General features: G+C 39.9%; 1 protein-coding gene across 2 annotated transcripts in view; it reads right to left on the bottom strand.

The window, feature by feature from the left end:
- ADCY2 (adenylate cyclase 2) overlaps nucleotides 1-22,009 on the bottom strand; it is a 393,903-nt gene that overhangs the window by 9,697 nt on the left and 362,197 nt on the right. For both annotated transcript variants that reach the window (XM_032786515.2, XM_032786517.2), the window contains 5 exons: nucleotides 21,355-21,539; nucleotides 19,648-19,732; nucleotides 9,625-9,783; nucleotides 1,700-1,846; nucleotides 526-633 (listed from right to left, as the gene is read on the bottom strand). In XM_032786515.2, the coding sequence (XP_032642406.1) occupies nucleotides 526-633; nucleotides 1,700-1,846; nucleotides 9,625-9,783; nucleotides 19,648-19,732; nucleotides 21,355-21,539 (684 nt within the window). The remainder of the gene's footprint in view (nucleotides 1-525; nucleotides 634-1,699; nucleotides 1,847-9,624; nucleotides 9,784-19,647; nucleotides 19,733-21,354; nucleotides 21,540-22,009) is intronic.

Raw genomic sequence — 22,009 nt, 5'->3', positions numbered from 1 at the left:
GCACACCACTTCTGAAAGTATCAGAGGGGTAGCCATGTTAGTCTGGATCTGTAAAAGCAGCAAAGAATCCTGTTGCACCTTATAGACTAACAGATGTTTTGGAGCATGAGCTTTCGTGGGTGAACACCCACTTTGTCAGATGCATGTAGTGGAAATTTCCAGGGGCAGGTATATATATGCAAGCAAGCTAGAGATAATGAGGTAGGTTCACTTCTGAAAGGTTGCCGACCCCTGCTCTAAATCTATACTAGTGAAGTGCTTCTGAGAACCGTTGCACTATAATAGGGAATAGTGGTTTTGGAACTAAAGTGACATAGTTAGACTGAGAAAATGCAAAGACATCCTTTCATGTTACACTGTAAAGAGTATAGTTCACAGGAACTTGAAGAATTTAGTGAATAAAAATATACAAAAACCTGTCCAATATGATAAAATCCATGCCAGGCCTGCAATACGTATGAATGTACTTTGAACTTCATGTGAACACGACTTTTACCTAGCAAGCTGTTTATGTCTTTGCTGTACCTGACTGTGTTCTTGGCTGGGCGTAGCACTCAGTCCTGTAGCTGCCATGTAAGTGCTTCCAATGGTCTTGATCTTTTCAACTCCACTAAATTTTGGTTTAGACAACAACTGTGAAGAAATAAGTTATTCAATTACCCAGATTGTCAGTGTCTGGTAGCTAAACACCTTAAAGGTATTCTGATACTTAATTCTCAGTGCTGTCTTTTACCTCTTATTAGAAGAAATAAGTTAAGTACAGTTTGATGGATGTAATTCCACAAGGAGTTTTGTTTTTACTTAGAATGACCTTAAAGTGTAATGGTCTATTTTATGCTTACACTGAACATCTTTTCAGTGTTGTACGATCAGTAGAAAGTATGTTCAGTGTATGTAGTCTAAAGTATAATAGTTGCTGTTAAGAATGGCCCAAATTCTTCCTTTTTACATGTGCAGCATGCCTCGAAGACAATGGGATCTGCATACATCTGAGGGTGTAAAAAGTTTCCTACTTGTGTCACATGAATCAACAGGTAAGCTTTCTTCTGCATTCTGAGTACGTGACTTTGAAAAAGGAATATGGGATCTGGGGTTCCCTGTTTATTGTCTCATGCATTTCAATTTCTCTCTGAGTGTGTACAGGTCAAATGCTGTCTTCAGTGTGTTGCACAGCTATAACTATCTTCAAATTCTGCCATCAATTCCCCAGTCTGCACCTGCCTTTAGTTGAGAATGATGGATTTTAAACCTTCACATTCTTATTAGTCACTCAGAAATCATGTCATCAGTAAGGGAGAAAAACTTAGACTAATACAGATCAGATGTAAGGAAATATTAATTTCAAGGGAAACAAATTTAAGCATCAAATTTTAGGCACTGCAGTTCGAAAACTGTGGTAAATTTCTGATATGAATATAGTATGCTGAATAAATAAAGAGCCAAACTTCTCCCTTAGACACACGTGCAAGGCTCTCCCTGAAGTGGATCAATGGCAGTAGGATACATATGTCAGAGTATGATCTGCTCGATGACATATACAAATTTTTTCTTAGTCCCAAATCTCTATCAAAATATCCATGTGAAATGGACACTTAAAAATTTCCTGCCAAACTGTCCTCTCAAACATTCTCAGTCACTGTTTTACAAAATGGGGTTCTCAAGGTTTAATTGTATAATAATTGTTGTTACTAGTACTTACATCATCAAAGTCAGCAATGATCTCATTTAGCAGTCTGAGACATTCCAAGCCTTCTTTATTTACATCAGATTCTGTGTAAAATTCTTTGAAATCCGGAATAGAGGCAAACATGACACAGACACAGTCATATGACTGGTGATATAGATCCTGCCCAAAAGAAAAGAACAAAGCTCTAAATACAAAAGATTCATCAACTGCAAACAGTATGGTGTGGAAGTCCTCCCAGATACCTACATTCTGGTATACAGAATTAACTTCTTACAATCTGATGTTTCTTATTCTTAAAAGCTAGAGTTTCTTTAATTTACACTGGGTAATTAAAAAACAAATTAAACATATTTGTTAAAGAAACCTTCAATGTACAAAATTAGAAACATTCAACATGTTTTAAAGCTACTGACTTTTTCCATTAATATAAAATCTGGAAAATAACTTATCTTATGATGCTAATGAAATAGGGTTTATTTCTGCAAGCCTTTGATGCATAGAACTGCCTCTGACTTGAATGGGACTGAGTACAGGGTTAGAGCTATAATTTACAAAACAATCTCTATTCTATTATTAACTATATGTATTGTAGTAGCTCCTGGAGGATACAGCCAAGATCATGCCTCCATTGTTCTAGGCAGTATACCAATGCATAGTAAGAGACACAATCTATGCCCCAAATAGTTTACAATCTAAATAGACAAGAGAAAGGATGGGAGAAAGTAAGCATTATCCCCTTTTTACAGAGAAGGAACTAAGACAAAGAGATTAGTGAGTGGAACTGAAACTGATTGAGGTCAATAGAAGTCTTTCCATTGACTTCAGTGGGCCGTGGAGCACAGCTGAAGTGATTTGCCGAAGGTCACAGAGGAAGTCTGTGGCACAGCCAAGAATTGAACCCAGATCTTCCCAGTCCCCGTTCACTGCCTTAACCACAAATCCATCCCTTCTCATGGAGAATAAATTTGTCACTTATAGGAAACAAAAATAAATACTTCTGATGCTAGCAACTTCAGACACACGGAGGCCAATACAAAACTTTAAGATGTGCCAGAATCAACTACTAAGAAGAGAATGTGCAGTATATGTATCTTAAGGAAGATTATAATGGCATTATATGGCCAAATCCTATTCATCTTATTTACATGAGTACTCCCACTGATTTCATTTCCATCTTGATATGGATGTGTCCCATTTTCGGGGGGGCATGAGAATGAGAGCAGGGAGTATTGCTTGTCTTCAGTCTGAGAGATTAGATGGCTCTGAGTATTTCTGCATTTTCTGTCCATGTTCTACGAATTAAATTACTACAGCATTCAGGGAGCTGTATCAGAAGCTTCATATGCTTCCCCTGTGTAACTTTGAAGAGAAAAAGGTAAGCATGTTAATGGCCCACATGTGAAGTACTGCTGTGCAAGGTGGTAGGGTTGGAAATGGTGTTCAGTAATTCATTGTTCTTTGATGTGCCCGTGTAGCTAGGACCATCAACATGGCCTGATTATGTCTGAAGTTTTACTTTCACTCAATTATGGAAAACCAGTATAAGTTAACAGTGACTTGTCTGACGAAGTGGGTATTCACCCACGAAAGCTCACGCTCCAAAACGTCTGTTAGTCTATAAGGTGCCACAGGATTCTCTGCTGCTTTTAGTGACTTGACAAGGTCAAATGAAAAATTAGTCAAGAAAATGTGTGCTAAGTGTGCCACAAAACAGTCTGTGGGGAACAGGCACTACACAGGTAGATCTCACGCAACCTTTATAGAAAATTATCAAGTCCCACAAAGTCTTATGACCAGTATCTTACTTAATATAGACAGCAACAAATGTATTTTTCTGGGATATCAGACATGCTGGCAGGCTCATCTGTTACAGGGACCCATCCCACAGACACCTTTACATCACACTGTTTCAGCTTAGGTATATTTTACAAGTTTACCTTTCAAAATTACAATTCTAAAACATAGCTGGAAGAGCAGGAAAAAGGGCCTGATTCTCCAAGGTGCTGACCAATCCTAACTCTCCCTCTGAAGTCAACAGGATTTGAAGGCTCTAAGGACTTTATTGGATTGAGCCCAAAGTGACTTCTCCTGCACCCTGTGGGTTGGCTCAGTGTTAAAGCCAAGTCTAATGTCATTCATATTCCAGAAAGATGTAGTGAACATCCTTGCATGTACCTAGAAGACTTAAAGGGGGTTTTAGCCAAAGGTTAGTTTAGATCAGTGGTTCTCAGACTGTGGTTTGGGACCCCAAAGTGGGTCCCAACCCCCTTTGAATGGGGTCATCGGGGGCTAGCTTAGATTTGCTGGGGCCCGGGGCTGAACCCCAAGCCCCATTGCCCAGGGTCAAAGCCAAAGCCCGAGGGCTTCAGCCCTGGGCAACAAGATTCAGGTTGCAGGCCCCCCACCCAAGGCTGAAGCCCTTGAGCTTCAGCTTTGGCCCCCCTGCCTGGAGCAGTGGGGCTTGGGTGAGCTCAGGCTTTAGTCCCCCTTGAGGTCATGAAGTAATTTTTGTTGTCAGAAGTGCAGTGCAATGAAGTTTGAGAACCCCTGGTTTAGACGTCTTTATGCGCTGATTGTACCCTATAGCTTAGTGGGGTCAGACAGCACATATTTCTGTGGTCAGCTCAATTTTCATTTCACTTTCTCAAATCATTTTCATCCTCACTGGATTTTGTTTTTGTAAGTGATGTCTGAGCGACCCAAACAGTGTTGGGATTTCAAAGGCGTGAAAGGCTGCTCAAACTGTGTTTAGTGGGTGCAGATGGTAGAGAAACTATTCAACAATATTTATAAAAAGGGTGGAGAAAGTATTTACAGCAGATTCTAGCTAACGCACGCAAAAGAGCTGCTTTTCTTCACTCAGCAAACTTTTATAATAGGTTTTAATTACTGAAGCTTCTTAAAAATAATTGTACTGCAAGTATACTATAAATATTAGCATAAGCTATGCATGTCAAAACAAACAAACTACATTCTGTGATCATTTACCCATCTTAAAAATTGGTGTTTGCTCACCTACCTGATCATTTGCAAAATTTAGTAATTCACAAAGGTCCTCCTGATCATTAATTAGTGTTCATTAGCGAAGTTCTATTGTACTAGATTCTACATCCTGTTTTAAGTTGAAACAACTAATTTATTCAATAGATATACTGGGCTAAATTCTACAGTGCCTTAAATTACACTGAAGTCACTAGATAAGCCTAGTTCAGTAAATAACACAGTGTAAGTATTAAATGTGTCTTAACTCAGTTGATCTTGCATTCTGTGGGTGCGAAATATGGTCGATCGGCAAAAGTCAACAGGATAATGTGGTACCTGGTTATAAACTATTCAGGAAAGACAGGCTAGGTCAGAGAGGTGTGGTGGAGGACATGCAACACCACACCCAAGAGATTACATGGAACCTAATGGAAGAAAATTGCTGAATGGTGGGAACTACTCAGCAGAATCTACAAAAAAATATAAATTAGATTAGAGTAACAAGAATACAGATGCATTAGTAAGGTCACTCTACTGGACTCTGATCAGGAAAGGGCTATTGGGTGTACACTGCTGAAAAGATGTCACAGAGACAGACAGTGATATAGAAAAGATAAACCAGGTGCACCTATTCTCTCATAATATGGGAACAAGGGGACAGCCAATGAAACTGAAATGCAACAAATTTAAACTGCAGCTGATTAAATGGAATACTTTCTTACCCAAGGAACAATAAATGTGAAGAGCTTGCTGCCATAAGATAACGTTAAAGTCAAGTGCTTAGCAGGATTCAAAAAAGGATCAGCCTTTTGTTAAAGTTATTTGGATAACAACATCCATAGTTATATTAGGTAGGATAAAAATATTTTAGAAGGGAAATAAAACCTCATGTTTAAGGGCAAGAGCCAACCAATAACTGATAGTAGTCAGGAAGAGACTTTCCCTAAGCACAAATTATTCTCTAACTGCCCATGGCAGTGTTTCCTGTATCTGCCTTTGAAGCATCTGGTACTGGTCACTGTCACACTGTCCATTTATGGACCCCAGGGATATCTGCCATATAGACATCACACACAGAGCCCACATGACCCTTGCTGTTATGAAGGAGCATTTTTGGTCTTCCCTGTGGAACAGGTTCATTGCCCAGAAGCAATAGTGGTAATTGTGCAATGCACAATGATAAGAAAGAGAGTAAGGCACTGTTGTGAGAGTGTGCATAGTGGGGATACAGATGTGCTGCTGTGACTCAGGAAGCATCAATGTGCATTACACCCTAGTACTGTTGGTTGTACACCAAGAAGATGTCAAATAACTGAAGAGAAAGGATTGCAAGTGGGACTGTACCACATGTAGATATAAATATAACCTTGCCAGTGGCAAAACAAGGTTACCCCTCCCTCCCTCTCTCCCCACCCTGAAAAAATGGACAAACTGGAGATGTGAACATTTACTGCATGGCATATGTTGAAGGGGCAGGTGGAGCTCAGCTACAGTGTGCACCTCTCTGACACACAGGCTAATGCTGTAGATCCTGGTGTTAATGTCTAAGGGCTTGTGTACATTTACAGCACTGCAGCAGCGCCACAGTCCGTATAGCTGTAGTGCTAAGTAAAGATGCTGCCTGTGCTGATGGAAGGGCTTCTCCCCTTGGCATAGTTAATCCACCTTCCCAAGAGGCCATAGGTGTTTCGAGGGGAGAAGCCTGCCCATCGACATAGTGCTGTGTACACTGGCAGTTGGGTCGCTATAACTGCATTGCACAGGGTGAGTAGATTTTCCATGCCCCCGAATGACATAGTTATACCAACATAAGTTTGTAGTGGAGACCAGGGCTAAGACACCAATGGGTCAGGTTTACACAAAGCCAAGCTGTCAGCATGGCCCTCACAAAGGTGATGAGAGGATTTCAAACAGGACTGCCAATATAATGAAGTTATTTGGCTTGTTGATGTAATAAGGGCTTCAGCAATCAGATTTCCTTAACTTGGGAAAAGCATTTCTCTGTAAAGCAAAACTCTCCAAAACATTAAGCCTAAGCTTCTGTATACTTGAAAATCTAATGCAATGGACATCAATGCTTTCCTTGTCTGTCACCCAGACACCCTGAATAGCTGTAACTAACTCAAAGGAAAGGGCAGTTTTAGTTCCAAGTAATTTTAACAAATATTAAAATAAACCATGATTTAAAGAATACATTTTGTTGAATTTAAAATAAAAACAGTGAAACAAGCTTGCACTTCCGATTCTGAGGAGAAAGTCCTGGCAAAGGATCTTGCCCAGTTGCCAACATCTGCAAGGAACAAAGAAAATGAGATCACCTCTGAAAGAAGGAAGTTCCCATGACTTGGAAGGCAGCATCTTCCAGAGGACAAAGAGATATTGATGGGAGATGGGAAAGGAAACAGTCTGAGAATGAATGGCTTGCATTGCCCGCCCAAATTAAATGTTATGCCCCTTGCGGCAAGTTCCCTTCCCCCTCCTACTGAATCTCAATCTCTTCTGCCAGGCCCTCCTGCTCTTCCCCCATCCACACCCCAGTTGCTGATTTGATTGGTCCTAGAGATCTTGTGAAGGATGGAGGAACAATCAGGTCCTGCTTTGCACTCTGGTAGGGCCATGGCACTTCCTTTCTTCCTTTCTGTCCCTCCTAATGGGCAGACTGCTGTGCTGTCTAACTACTGTACAGGCGTTGGCTGTAGAGGAAGAACAGATTACTATGGCAATTAATGGACTCTGTAGTGAGCTTGCAGGTGAGCTCACAGTAGTAAAGTGCCCACATTACCTGGGTACTTTGCCTCTCACAGAAATTGAGAGTCACAGAGATCCTGAGCCTACAATATATGTTAAGTGGGAAACACTAGTGAAAAGTGGATCTTTCTAATCCCAGCCCTGTCTCCTATCCTTTGCTACCTTCCTTATCTCTCCAGTTTGGTATCTGATACAGACACAAAATCCTGGAGGTTCCAACAAACAGACATTTATTACAGTTTGCTCTGAGACCACTGCATTAGCCATTCCTGGTGTGGACCACTACTGGGTCTCTTAAAGATAGATTCCCACTATCTGGTCCCACTCACTCTCCATCCACCTCCTTTTTTCCTCCTTCTTTCTGTCCCCAATATTTTCTTCTTCCCTACTATATTTTTCTTGTTTGTCTTTCACATAAATCTCACAAATTAAATTCTAGGATAGATCCTACATTACTACTTTTGACACAAATTTGGTTTAATCATTAAATGAATTTTTGAAACAGGATCAAACAGTTTTCCACAAACATAGTCTTAAATGAAATTGTGTTTGCACAAATATTTGGAACAAACAAATGCAATGGGTTATGAACACAACAAATTTAAATTTCTGACATTTAAAATGGTCTTTAAAAAATTCTCCTTTATTTATCCAACTCTAACATACATCCTTCTGATGCCCACCACTGAAATGAGGCCATCTCAAAAGAATTTAACTCTATTCTGACTTTCTTTATATATTTTATCATCATTCCCAATTACAATGCCCTTCCCCAATGTTAAAAAGAAAACTAGTAGTAAGAACAGACACAACAAATCAGAAAGTTTTAAGTGGTTTTCCATCCCCTTAATGGCATTAATTCAAACAAATCAGAAGAAACAGCTGATGTTTAGAACACAGCACACATAAAGCAGTAGTATGCTAACATTCCTAAGTGTTTCCAAAATTAATCTAGTATCTGGATCTCATCCATTTAAGAAATGAGTTTGAAGCTAGTTGAAGAAAAAAATAACTAACAGAAGTATCACTCTAATCTTTTTTTTTAAGGGAGGGCCATTAAAGCATGCCAAACCAATTTTTACTTTGCTTGACATGAGAGCTCGGAGGGCTCAGCACATCACAGTTGCTGATCATCAGCAAATTTATTTAAAGCTAATTTCAATCACAGTAAGCTTGAGGGTGAGAATACAAATCTGGTTGCCTATAGTTAGGTGAGCAGATGGTGCTACCCTGTCGGGCAGCTTTGCAATAGCATATTTGAGAAAACAGACTCCTGATGGCTTGCTGTCATTAACACCTGAGCTGAGAACTGGAGCTGTGCCAACCTGGCACAAAGCCAAAGACGTCAGTGGTTCACCAGTATCTTCTGCCAATTTTTTTTCAGACTGGATACCAGCTAATGAGTAGTAAAGAGCAGAAAAGATTTTATATGCAGTACTTTACTATTAGGTCTTACTGCATGCTGAAATGATGGAAGAAATACTGCTCTTTCTGACCTAACCCATCAAAGACGAAACTCCACAGCTAAGTATCTATTTTGGGTTATTGTGAAATCATTACTTTGTTAAATACAGTTATTTTTGCAAGAATTTACTCTCTACTCTACAAGCACTTTCTTTCATTCTTTGTTACTGCACCTTTAGGAACATTTAGGCGCTGGTCACAGCCCTCTGAAGTCAATGGGAGTCTTTCTACTGACTTCCATGGACTTTTCATCAAGTCCTTAAGCTGAGAAGAAATGGATACTGAGGCATCTGAAGATTCTTTTCTGAATGAATGCATTCCCTCTGTCTTAATTTTTGTAACTTTTCCTTTGATAGCTAGGCATTCCTGACACCAGCAGCAAATGCAGCACTCAAATACAGCTCCATTTTGCCACTGGAGGAAAACAATTAATTTCAATGTAAATTCAGGTCCATTAAATCATCTCTTTTGTCCTTCCCTCTCCTTTTTCCTCCTTCCAAGTCTGTATCTTGCTTCTTGGATGACAAAGTACTTTGTCATTTAAACAATTTCCCACTTCCTATTGCAAGCTGCCGTGCCACAGTCTCTGGTGTAAAACAGACCTTTAAATTATCTTAAAGAAAATAAAATAATTTGTAAATTTACAATCCTATCAATATGGACCTATTAAATGATAGTTTTCAATGATATGCCCAGTCTTTGTGTGTTCATCACAGGGTAGCTGATAGTTAGCAGTGGCTGACCTCGTTCTTCAGGTTCCTTGCCAAGAAGTGTTCAGCCACGTGTGCAGGAAGCACGTTCTCCAGCAGCACCCGATTCAGGTTCTCCATGGTCTCAATCTCCTCACGCTCTTTTTTGAACTTGTTCTTCCACAGGAAGTCTAACCTACAGTAATATTCATTCTGTTACAAGAGGACACAGAAGTAAAGAAACAATAGGCATCTTGTCCTGCTCGAGTACAGGTTTTAAGAGACAAAATAAGCACAGTACACCCTCCTTAAGAGGCTCCCTGTTATCAAGCTTCTCTTGTATATGTAGCCCCGTACTTCACTGAAGTTAGTCCCAGGTGCCCATTTTGACGTATGTTTTATCTCTCAGCTTAGTAAGGACAAAATCTAGGAGACTGATCTAAAATGGGAGACAAAACAACAAGAACAACCCCCACAGGGCAGAATTCCTTAAATGATAGGGAATTTACTTTTTTTACCCAACCATGCTTTTTGTGCCTTTCATTTCACAATTAAAAATTTATGAGAAAAAGAATTTCGAATTACTAAATAAGGTAACTTCTACCTTGCTTGGGATGGAGGCAAACTGGGGTCTAAAACACTGGATTTCTTTTGTAACATGGGAGATAGGATGGGTGAGGTAATATCTTGTATTGGACCAACTTCTGTTGGTGAGAGAGACAAGCTTTCAAGCCAGACAGAGCTCTTCTTCAGGTCTGGGAAATATACTCTGAGCACCACAGCTAAATGGAAAGTGGAACAGATTGTTTAGCATACATAACTAGGTAGCACATATTCTAAGGGACCATTCAAGGTACAGTGTCTCTCTCACCAACAGAAGTTGGTCCAATACATGATATTACTTCACCCATCTCGTCCCTCTAATATCCTTGGCTCACCACGGCTGCAACTACACTTTGTAACATGAGACAGTTAAGAAGAACTATCTGTATACACTACACTAATATTCATCTTCCTTGGTTCAATCAGCCTGATAAAGAGGGTGTACTACAGCAAAAATCAGACAGTTGATCAGTAGACAGAGACTAGCAGTGTAATATAATATTAATCTTTATTCTGAGTATGGACAAAGTTTCATAAAGCAAAAGAGTAACAAAAATAAAAATATTAAAGGGATACAGTCAAGCTGGATTTTTTAAATTAGTTATTTTAAAATCTTTTTAATTAAGCTGCACATCAAATTGTATATCCTAACATTTTTGATTTTTAAATCACTTTTAAAATATGCATATCAGAGTTTTTCTTCTCCCCTAAAGTGTTTATAAAGATTTTTGGGCAGCCCTAAGAACAATACCTAAAATGACAAGGCCTATGCTATAAACAAATTTGTTTGCTCACTAAACTAGAGATATAAGTAGTAGAGCAGATTCTTCTCAAATACCATTTATTTCTAGTAGCAGAAATGGCAGTAGCTCTTTGACAGGTTTGCTTTTGGGAGGTTTCTTTTTGTGATGCTGTCCTGCCTTAAATCCCACCGTAAGAGCAGATTACAGTATATAGTATATATTTTTTCCTTTTCACCATAGCATTTTCATTCTCATTTCCCATGCTGTCCTAAGTCTCTTCACTGCTTTCTTGTGACTCTGCAATGAGCATGTATGTAGCTGAAAAATTTTATTTTATTTAGTGTCTTTCTGACTCTTGCACAATGTCATGCCATGAAAAGGAACTTTTTCTGTTATAACTAGACCCTCTGCACACTGGCATCTACCTTGATAGATATGGACAGTAGAAATTCCTAAATCTAGACAATTCACAATACTATGGAATTAAGATTGTTGTGTTGGGGTTATTGTGGGATGTTGCAAATTTGGCAATTTCATCATACTGACTTTAAATGTAATATAGAAATAATACCTTGGGTTTAATCCCAAAATATGTTAATCAATGGAAAATCTGTGCAAACACCTCCAAAATGGATAACAGTGAAATTTTCAAAATCTGTACAGTAAAGACTATATGGGCCTGATTATGATCTAATTTAGACTGGTATAAGTCAACAGCAATTCCAATGTAGTCAGTGGAGTTCTACCAGATTAAAAAAGGGGTGTGAGGTATGAAAAAGACCCTTAGACATTGCACTAAAGAACATGATTATGGAAATAATTTGATGCATTCTTCAACTACTACTTAGTAAACTTTCACACAAAAATGCACACAGTTCTTCTGGATAGAAGAGTGCTATCACAGTATGAACTGATGCATAGTTGTCTTGTTAAGGCCACAGTCTAAGAAGTTAAAACAGTAGAATGAGGAACCCAAATATTATTACAATGATTTTATGTGGTTTCAAAGGAAATGCAGATAAATGACAGTGGAGTGAAAAGGGTACCTGTGAATACAAACTCTAAAAGCAAATAGTAGAAAAAAATCATGCCTCAGTTTAACATATATAGATCAATGGACTGAATCTGGCTTTAGATACCAATGACAGGCTGGATTGTGAGGACCAAGTACTATGCACATATTTTAGTTACAAAACAAAAAGAGAAACTGTAAGATTAATTAACTTATCTACTTTGATATATCTACTGTGAGAGGAAGAATGTAGGTTGAAATTAAACTGGACACTAGAAGTATAATGTCTCTGCAACCAAAAGGAGAACATCTTTATTCATGAAAGTAAAATTGGTCTTAGCATTTCAGCAGGATCATGCTGTCCAAGCTAAAGCTGGAACTAGTAGGATAGTGATGCGGAACAAGCAAAGAATCTACAGCTTCTGAAGGAGCTATACATATTGCTATTGAGTGTTTTCAAATGGTAAAGAAAGGAAAGCAGAGTGGGAATAGTTAAGTGTGTAGAGAGGCAGTTTTTAAAGGAACAGAGAACCTGTACACAATTCACCTTTTCTAGGATTCTATTGTTGACATTATGCACTCATCCTTACCACCAAATGACAATTCCTTATTACAAAGAATCAGTTTATGAACAATCTTGTTTCAAAATTGACCTCATTATGCAAAAGGCAGAAGTCACTTTTCTAGAATACCTACTTTACTGTCCAATTAGAAGAAGTACTCTTTCAACTCTTTGTTGCAATCATATTAAGGAAGTGTCAATTTACAGTGAAAAACAAACATACTTTCCTACCCAGGTGGTTCCTAATAACGATGACAAAGGAAAAGGCCACCAAGTATGATAATGCAGAATAAGTCTATTAAAAACCTGAAATGCCACAATGATTGCCATAAACTAGTTAAAAGTAAACTTGAAAGCTGAAACAGAATTTTGAAGCCATGAATTCTAAATACTCTATCAAAATTTCAATTTTCATATGATATCAAACATCTGTGTTGAAACAACTGGGTAAAACTAGGTGCTATGCGAACTATAGTCTTCAAAAAGTTTTCTAGTTTGTTTAAGGTTTGTATTAAATAAATCATTTATTTACTGCTTTATTACTTATCTCTTTAAATCTAAGATGCCATGGTAATATTGTGATGAGAACTTTGATTTCGTGAACAAAGATACATCATCAAAAGTAGCTGTGAATTTAACAAGAAGCGTTAGAAAATACTGCTAATGTACTGTACACTAAAAATGCATTTGCTCTGGACTAGATTCATGAAGGACACCTAAAGAGGCAGTTAGTTGCCTAAGTCCAGCATTTAGGTACCACAAAGACACCACTCAACTTCTGCCCAACACCGTAGGTGCCCACGTTTCCACTGGTAGACATGCGTAAAACCAACGCACCCTGATGATGCCACACAGCTAACCAGCTTTTCAGAGCTCTCGCTTATACCTTAGTCCCCGCAGGCTTCTCAAACCTGGCGTTCTCCCACCTATCTCATGCGTGTTGTACTCAGAGCATACCCGACCACACAAAAGACAGCTGGAAGCAAGAAGGTCAGGAGGGAGAATGTGTCCATCCCTAGTCCATCCAGTAACCAAGGCACTGATCTGAAACATGGGAGATCCAGTTTTGAATTCCTATTCAACCTGATTTGGAGCAGGGACATGAACCCCATTTTCCGAACTCCCTGGTGACTACCCTAACTGCCAGGCTATTGGCTCAGTCTCTCTTGTTAAAGCTATTCTACTTTGTATAACTAATGTAATTAAATATTTATTGGGGCAGGGACTTGACTCTCCCACAACCTAGGCAAATAACATAACCACATTATTGGCTATAATGGGATGGGTTCTTCCCATTTTATTGTGAGAAATGGCTGACCAGGTTTAGGATCCTAGATCCAGGAAAGGGTTTACAACTGCCTCTTTCTGATCTGTCAGTCAGGCACCTCAGGCCCAGATCAATGAGAGCTAGGTGCCAAAGAACCTTTGTGAAACCCCACACCTCTCCTCAGCATTTCACTCCCAGCTAGGTTAGGTGGCTCCTCACTCAGCTTGCCGGCTTCTGGGAATCCCCTTGTTAATCAGTCAGGTAACTCTCCCAGGATAATGCAGAGAAGCCTGAGCACCCTAGGGCTGTGAACTTCACTGGGTGGCTGGCCGCCTAGGGGCTAGGTGTTGCAATGCCTTCATCCCCTTTGTGAATCTAGCCCTCTTCCGCCATGTATTTATATTTATTAGTCAGTTTTAGAAACAAAGGACCAGCTAGTCTCAGATGTTTTATTTGTATTGACTTGTTTTTAATGTTCATTTTTATTAGCATTTCCACAGTATAACCAGTGTTATATATAACAAAGTAAAAATCCTATTAAATCTTGTTATTTTTATGGAAAATGTAGAAACTAAGAGTTTCCTACTTTCACCTGTTGTCACAGGTATCTCCCGAACGTACCCACACAGGGATTTGTGAATGTCTTGCAAACCTCACAAGAGGGGTCCCTGCAGGTACAGAATCCTCTGAATACTGAAGAGACCCAGTTTTCCTGAGACAGGGATCAGCTACATTCTTGGCTGTGACTCTTGACTTTGTGTACAACAGAAAGGTGAGGAGAGAAAGTGTTGCCTTTATTTTTAAAGAATACAGCTCTACAGAGGGAGCTCGCTAGATGTAATAAAGTTTGATGTAGAGAAGTACTGGTAAGAGACTGACCCAAGATAAGAATCTACAGCTTACGCCTAAACCACTATGCCACTGTGCATCTCTATAAAGGTACTGGATTTCTCTGTGCCTTAGTTCAGCTAATAAGCCTTCGTGCTTTCCTAGTGTTTTTCCATGGTATATTATATAGAAAAGCAAAGCACTTTACAAATTTGGGTAAGCATGATTAGCTCAATTTTACAGTTGGTTTAACTAATTAAAGTGTATGTAAGGTAATTTTTATGTAAAGCAATATGGTCTTGAGGATAAGATATGAGTCTATTATATCAGTTATCAAGGTTTTCTTCCTAGCTTAGCCACAAAATTCCTATACAAGCCTTGGCATACCTCTCAAACTCTCTAATCCGCAGTTACAATACCTGGAATATGGCGTAAATCATGTCAATCCACCTTGGAATGGTGGTATGAGTTCTTACTGAACGAAGATTATGGAGTGCATAGATTTATTAAGGATTATCAATGGAAGAGATGGAGATACAAATCAAGACCTGTGTTTATTTCCTTAGATCAGGGTAGGTAACCTCTGGCGTGTGGCACACTGATTTTCAGTAGCACCTCATACTACCTGGGTCCTGGCCACCGGTCCGGGGGACTCTGCATTTTAATTTAACTTCAAATGAAGCTTCTTAAACATTTAAAAAGCCTTTTTTACTTCATCTTCAACAATAGTTTAGTTATATATTATAGACTTATAGAAAGAGACCTTCTAAAACAATAAAATGTATTACTGGCACGTGAAACCTTAAATTAGAGTCAGGACTGGCTTCAGGCACCAGCATTCCAAGCTGGTGCTTGGGGCGGCAATCTGCAAAGGGCAGCAGTCCCCCTTGTTTTGCCCCCAAGCAGTGTGCCGAATTGCTGCCGCAGGCGGCAGGGGCAGTCCGTGTGCCCTTAGGGTGGCAGGCGCATTTCCGCAGCAGCTTCAGCTAAACATAGAAGCTGCTGCCGAATTGCTGCCATCGCGGAAACACACCTGCCACCCTAAGGACACACGGACTGTCCCTGCTGCCCACGGCAGCAATTCAGCCGCTGCTTGGGGCGGTGAAAACTGTAGAGCTGGCCCTGATTAGAGTGAATAAATGGAAACTCGGCACACCAGTTCTGAAATGTTGCCAACCCGTGTGGCTTAGATCAATGGAGAATTTTAATGGAAAATATAGCAGAAGTCATTATCAGACCATGGAGATTCCTTTTATTTTTCAAAACCAGCCTGACACAGATTGGAAGACAACAACTAATAGATTGCCAAGTGTTCTTTTTTCTCCATCTTCTGTACTTTTTAAATAATGACATTTTATGAAACTTCTTAACAACTCTGCTCTTGAAAAACACCTCTTGCATGACCCAATATCAAAATCTACCTCCCTTTAATATTTTGTAATGCAATGGGATTTAAGTGGGCAGATAAAAACAATAGACACTTGGGAAAAGTGTTAAGAGGAACAATTTTTAAACATTGTAATACCAAAATACAGTATATGTAATTGATGTATAGACTATGTTCTGAAAATGTTGTAAGTGCCAGTTAGGCTTAATTCTAAAAAGTTTACAAGTGTAAGGAATTATTTCTTCTCTCTTTGTTTATTTGGGGGTGGGGAGAATGAGTTACAAGGGGTTCACCATCAGCAGAGCGGGTACTGCCTCTTCCTAAGAAACCCCACACTTGCTGAGCGGGGAGAAAAATCCTAATCCTACAGCTCCAAAAGTACAGTATACAGCTAAAGTATAATTTTTTAGCTGTCAGCTCTAAGAAAAGCTAAGGCCACTTTTGGCCGTGTGTAGGCTATATGTAGCTTCATGCTACAGTGAAAAGCTAGCTGCGACAGATACCTACATAGGTCAGTGAAAGGTTGTGGCTAGGGGAGCTTCTGGAACCTTTCCCTGAGGCCAGAGTCTTTATCTGTGGCGTGGAAAGGCTCTCGCGGTGGGGAGTTGAGCTTTTGCCTGCTGCTTCCCTGTTGCAGGCAAGGACTCTGGAAGTGAGCAGCTGCCAGACTCTTTCCCTGTGATAGAGGAAGGCTCCAGTACCAGGGAGCTGGCAGTGTCTTTCTTTGTTGCCAGAGACCTTATCTACAGCAGCAGAGGGCTCCAGTAGTGTGGAGCTGCTAGAGCCTTTTCTTGCTGCCAGAGCCTTTTCCTGCAGCAAAGAGAGGCTCCTGCAGCAGGGAGGCAGTGGGTCACTACATGACTGAAAATTAGGGCTGTCAATTAATCGCAGTTAACTCACGCGATTAACTAAAAATAAGTAATCACAATTAAAAAAATGTATCGCGATTAATCACGTTGTTAAACAATAGAATACCAATCGAAATTATGAAATATTTTTGGATGTTTTTCTACATTTTCAAACATACCAATTTCAGTTCAAGACTGAATACAGCACATGTTGTTCATTTTAAGGACACTTTCACTACAAATTTCACAAAATGCAAAGAAGGCACCAATGTGAAATTTCGAAAGATAGTCACAGCACTCGACCCAAAGTTTAAGAATCTGAAGTGCCTTTCAAAATCTGAGAGGGATGAAGTGTGAAGCATGCTGTCAGAAGTCGTAAAAGAGCAACACTCTGATGCGGAAACTACAGAACCCAAACCATGTAGGGTGACCAGATGTCCCGATAAAATCGAGACTGTCCCGATATTTAACCTTTTGTCCCGATATTCAGATAAGGAGGAGAGTGGGAGGGAGGCGCTGACTCCATGGGTGCTCCAGCCCTGGAGTACTCCCCGGGAAATATTAGCGAGTGCTCTGCACCCACTGGCAGCCAAGGTACCTCCTCCTCACCTCCTTCTCCCTGCCTCAAGCACACCGTGTCCCCGCTCCTCCCCCTCCCTCCCAGTGCTTCCGCCCCCGGCTGCCTTACAGCTGTTTGTTGGCGCTTAGGATGATCCAGAAGGGAGGGGGAGGAGTCAGGGCAGGGGCAGGAACTTGGGGGAAGGGGTGGAATGGGGGCGGGGTGAGGGCAGTGCAGGAGCAAGAAGAAGCGAAGGGGTGGGCTAGCACCCACCAGACAAAGGGGAAGTCGGCACCACAGTGGGTGAGGGGGGTAAAGAGGTGAGCAGGGGTGGGGAGGGTGAAGAGGTGAGCGGCAGGCCAGTGACAAGGGGGGAATGTGAGGAGGCGAGCAATGGGTAGGGAGAGTGAAGAGGCGAGCAGTAGGTGGGGGACTGAGGAGGGACACAGCAAGCCTGCAGTGGGCTAGGGCATGAGGAAGGGCGTGGTGGTGGTGGTGCTGAGTGGGGAGGAGACAGGACCTGGGTCAGAGTGGGGGTGGAGCCTGGAAGGAGCAGGAGTGGGCGGTGGACGAGGCTGATGGCACCCCAATGTGTACCGATATTTTACTGTTGTGATCTGGTCATACTAAAACCACCAAAAAAGAAAATCAACCTTCTGCTGGTGGCACCTGACTCAGATGATGAAAATGAACGTGCGTCGGTCCACACTGCTTTGGATTATTATCGAGCAGAACCCATTATCAGCATGGACACATGTCCTCTGGAATGGTGGTTGAAGCATCAAGGGACATATGAATCTTTAGCACATCTGGCATGTAAATATCTTGTGATGCTGACTACAACAGTGCTATGCAAATGCCTATTCTCACTCTCAGGTGACATTGTAAACACAAGTAGGCAGTATTATCACCTGCAAATGTAAACACACTTGTTTGTCTGAGCCATTGGCTGAACAAGAAGTAGGACTGAGTGGACCTGTAGGTTCCAAAGTTTTACATTGTTTTATTTCTGAGTGCAAGGTTTTTTTTGTACCTAATTCTACATTTGTAAGTTCAACTTTCATGATAAAGAGACTGCACTACAGTACTTGTATTAGACAAATTGGAAAATACTATTTTGTTTGTTTTTTGAAGTGCAAATATTTAATAAAAATAAATATAAAGTGAGCACTGTACACTTTATGTTCTGCATTGTAATTTCAATATATTTGAAAATGTAGAAAATCCAAAAATATTTAAATAAACGGTATTCTAGTACAGATGGGAGGCATGCCTTGGGAAAGAAGAGCGTCTATAGAGTATATATTCAGGTACACATCCACATCCAACATGCGTGTCTCTACTGAATTCACCTAAATTGTGCCTCACAGTCTACAGTACTGCTTAAACCCATGGTGGAGGGGCTACCTGAGTGCATACCATAGATGCTGCTGAAAGAAGTGCGCAGTGTAGACGTAGTATTGCAACTATGGTGGGTCTAGTGTAGCAGGTGGGTCAAAATGTGTCTGATATGAGGTCCCTGTAGCCTAATGGCTGGCTTGAGTATGGGGCCTGAGCATCACACTGCACAATGAGGTGGTATGGTATATGGCTCCCTGTATCTCATCTCTCTTACCTCCTGAGTGGAGGAGAGGAATGGACTGGGGACTCCAGCTTCCAGCCTAAGGCCCTGGGCAGGCATGAGGGTAAACAGGTGTCATAGTGCCCAGTTAAAATCCCCACTGGAACAGCCCTGCTAGGTAGCTTGTGGAGTAGTCCCCCATTGGTTAATAGTTTTAATAAAGTTGCTGCCTCCACATTTAACCAAATTATCACACAGTTGTCTCATTTTGTCTGCATCAATGAGTAATAACTGAGAAGAAAATATGTTGTAATTAAGCAACTCTAGCCAATGAATTATCAAGGTAATAACTAAATGAAAAGGTTGAAGGGGTAATACCAAGTGGTGTTTGAATAAGAGGAAGACAAAGAAATGTTAAATAAAACTCAAAATTCCAAATCAGGGCAATTTTTAAAATGATCTGTAAATTCTACTTTGCCAAAACATTCACCTTACTCCTTCCTTCAGAGTAATCTAGCAATCTTGTAACCAAAACAGTTTTCCAAAGTAAAATTACAGAAATGCTGAAATCAAAGGTTTATCATGGATGCTGGTTGCAAATGCATTAATTTTTTACATAATACCACTCTGTGTATATGTAAACACAGACACAAACACACATATGCATTCAAAGATAGTAAAGCAGATGGAAAGCGCATGCTTCGTACCTGTCTACTGAGAACTAGTAATGTCACGAAGAATATAAAGAGAGACACAGAACCCATTGTCTTCAGGTCTTTCAATATTCCTGGCCTGTAACACAGAAACACAGCTAAAATGAATTGCTCAAAAAGGAAAAAAAAAATCTGAAATCTTAATACTTAATCACAGTCTTGGTTTCTTCTCCTCATTTCTGTGCTGTAAAATCCTTTGCATAACTTTTTAGTAATCAAACTAAAAACTTTAATATAAATTGCTTTATTGTTTTCTGGAATATTAAAGCTGTACTACTGCATTTATTTATATAATGGGCCCTGCTTCCTGACTGTACAATGTAAACTGGAAAATAAGTTTAAATTTAATATATATAATACTTTTTTTTTTGCCTGTTAAAGGACAGTTTCTAATTGCTTTTCAATATGTTGGTTTAAGTAGACTGTAGAGAGAGTTTGTGATGGCAGTACTATATTCTGCTTCCATACAGTGACTAACCACATCTCATGAGTGTGAAAAAGTTAAATGAAATCATAAGGCACCAAGAGGCTTCTCAAGCTCAGAACCACACAAGGCAAGAACCACACTAACCACCTCCCCTGGACAGCTTATTAAAATCCTCAGATCCTTTGAGACGAGAAAATGTATGGAGAGGGATTTGGTCTACACTTCCAGAAGCTGATCTACATCACAAGCCCACTGTTGTTCCCACTGGTGGGAAAGTTTTAAGAAAAATGCTAGTGTAAACACAACCTTAGTGGCAAAGTATGGGTAGTCAAAGGTGTATGAGAAATGTAACACATCAAATGGTTCTGCAATATATCACAGGGATGTCAACTATACATGTGTGGTCTGTATTATACTGTGTATATGAATACATCTCCTCACTCCCCCATTTTTGTGTTGCATTGTGTTTCTGTTTACCTTTGAAAATGCAAAGAGTAAGTCTCACTATTCTATTCAGATTCTTATTCCATGGTAATCCTAATGTCTTAAGACCTGGATCAGTGAAGGGAGTTAGAAGGAAAAGTACTGAAATTTTACTCAAAGCACTCATGGTTTTCTACCATGGCATATGCACTGCCTACATATGCTATCTTTATAAGAATTTATTTTTTAAAAAAGGTTGGGTAGAAGTAATACATTCCCTTTCTACACTGTAACAGGGAGGTTAGGGACAAAATTATCTTGCCTACAGCAAAGACCCAACTAACTCAATGCAAGCTATATATTCATCCACTTAAGAAGTCATTCTCAATTATACCCATTCCTTTGCCCCCTCTAGGAGTAGTTTCTGCATACAAAAACCTCTCTATGCTCAGAGATGCATGTATTATATCGTTAACAATTTAAGACAAATAACCTAATTCCGGGAAAAAAGGATGCTCTGTTTGCTTGCAAAAAACTACATTTTAATAGGGTTCAGGTAACAAAGAACTAATGTCTAAGATCCTTTTTTATGACAACACAAATCAAACCATAATATAGTGCAAACATTAGATGATTTATGCAGTCTGAACGGGTTTATTTCTTTTATTCTAATACTGTTACATATACAATCAAATCATATATTTGGTACACAGGAGTCAGTTATCCTTGAACTGGGATTTGTAGATGTATATATATTTTTCCAAAAAAAATCAAGCTCTGTTCTGCTCCACTACACAAGCACTAGTATTAATTGCCCTGCCCCTAGTAGCGTGCTAAAATAACCAACCTACCTTTTCATAGCTGCCCTTGCATATAGGAATTTGCTGTAATCATCCAGTGTGGAGCCATGAGTGTGCAGGAGGATGACGTTGTAGCCCACCAATGCAATCAGCATTATCATCATTTTCAACTCATAATTTATCCGCAGGAAAACAGAACAGGATATCAGCCCCAGAATGCAGCTATAAATGAAGTACTGGCACATGGAAACCAAACAAGTCAAACATTTAGGATTCGACCTAGTGAATGGATACTAACAGGTGAGAAGAAAGTAATTTGTAATAAAATGTCCACATTAACTTTACAAAAAGGTTTAGAAACCCATATACATTAAATATGAAAACTCTCATTACTACTAAATAATCAAACAGAGCCCTGTGGACATTATGGCCTGGAGTCACTAAACATATAACAAAGATGTCTCTGGTAAAATTATAACAAATAAATGCTATTCTGACTTGGTTCAGACTCACACTAAATATCTCATATCTCCTACTTCATGCCTATTCTTCATCAACTGGTTTCCACTTATTTTATCCTGCACACTTCTGAGTAACAGGGAGTGTGTGTGTATGGGGCTTGAGACACAATAACATTGCTCAATGGCAGGACTATGCTTGCCCTAGTGCTTACTTGTGCCCATGCAGGGCATACACTGGAATTGGA

This window comes from Chelonoidis abingdonii, chromosome 2 (assembly GCF_003597395.2).
Source record: "Chelonoidis abingdonii isolate Lonesome George chromosome 2, CheloAbing_2.0, whole genome shotgun sequence".
In the NCBI taxonomy this organism is placed as follows: Eukaryota; Metazoa; Chordata; order Testudines; family Testudinidae; genus Chelonoidis; species Chelonoidis abingdonii.
Note: the sequence above shows the minus strand (reverse complement) of the source record. Positions and strands in the feature narration are given on the sequence as shown.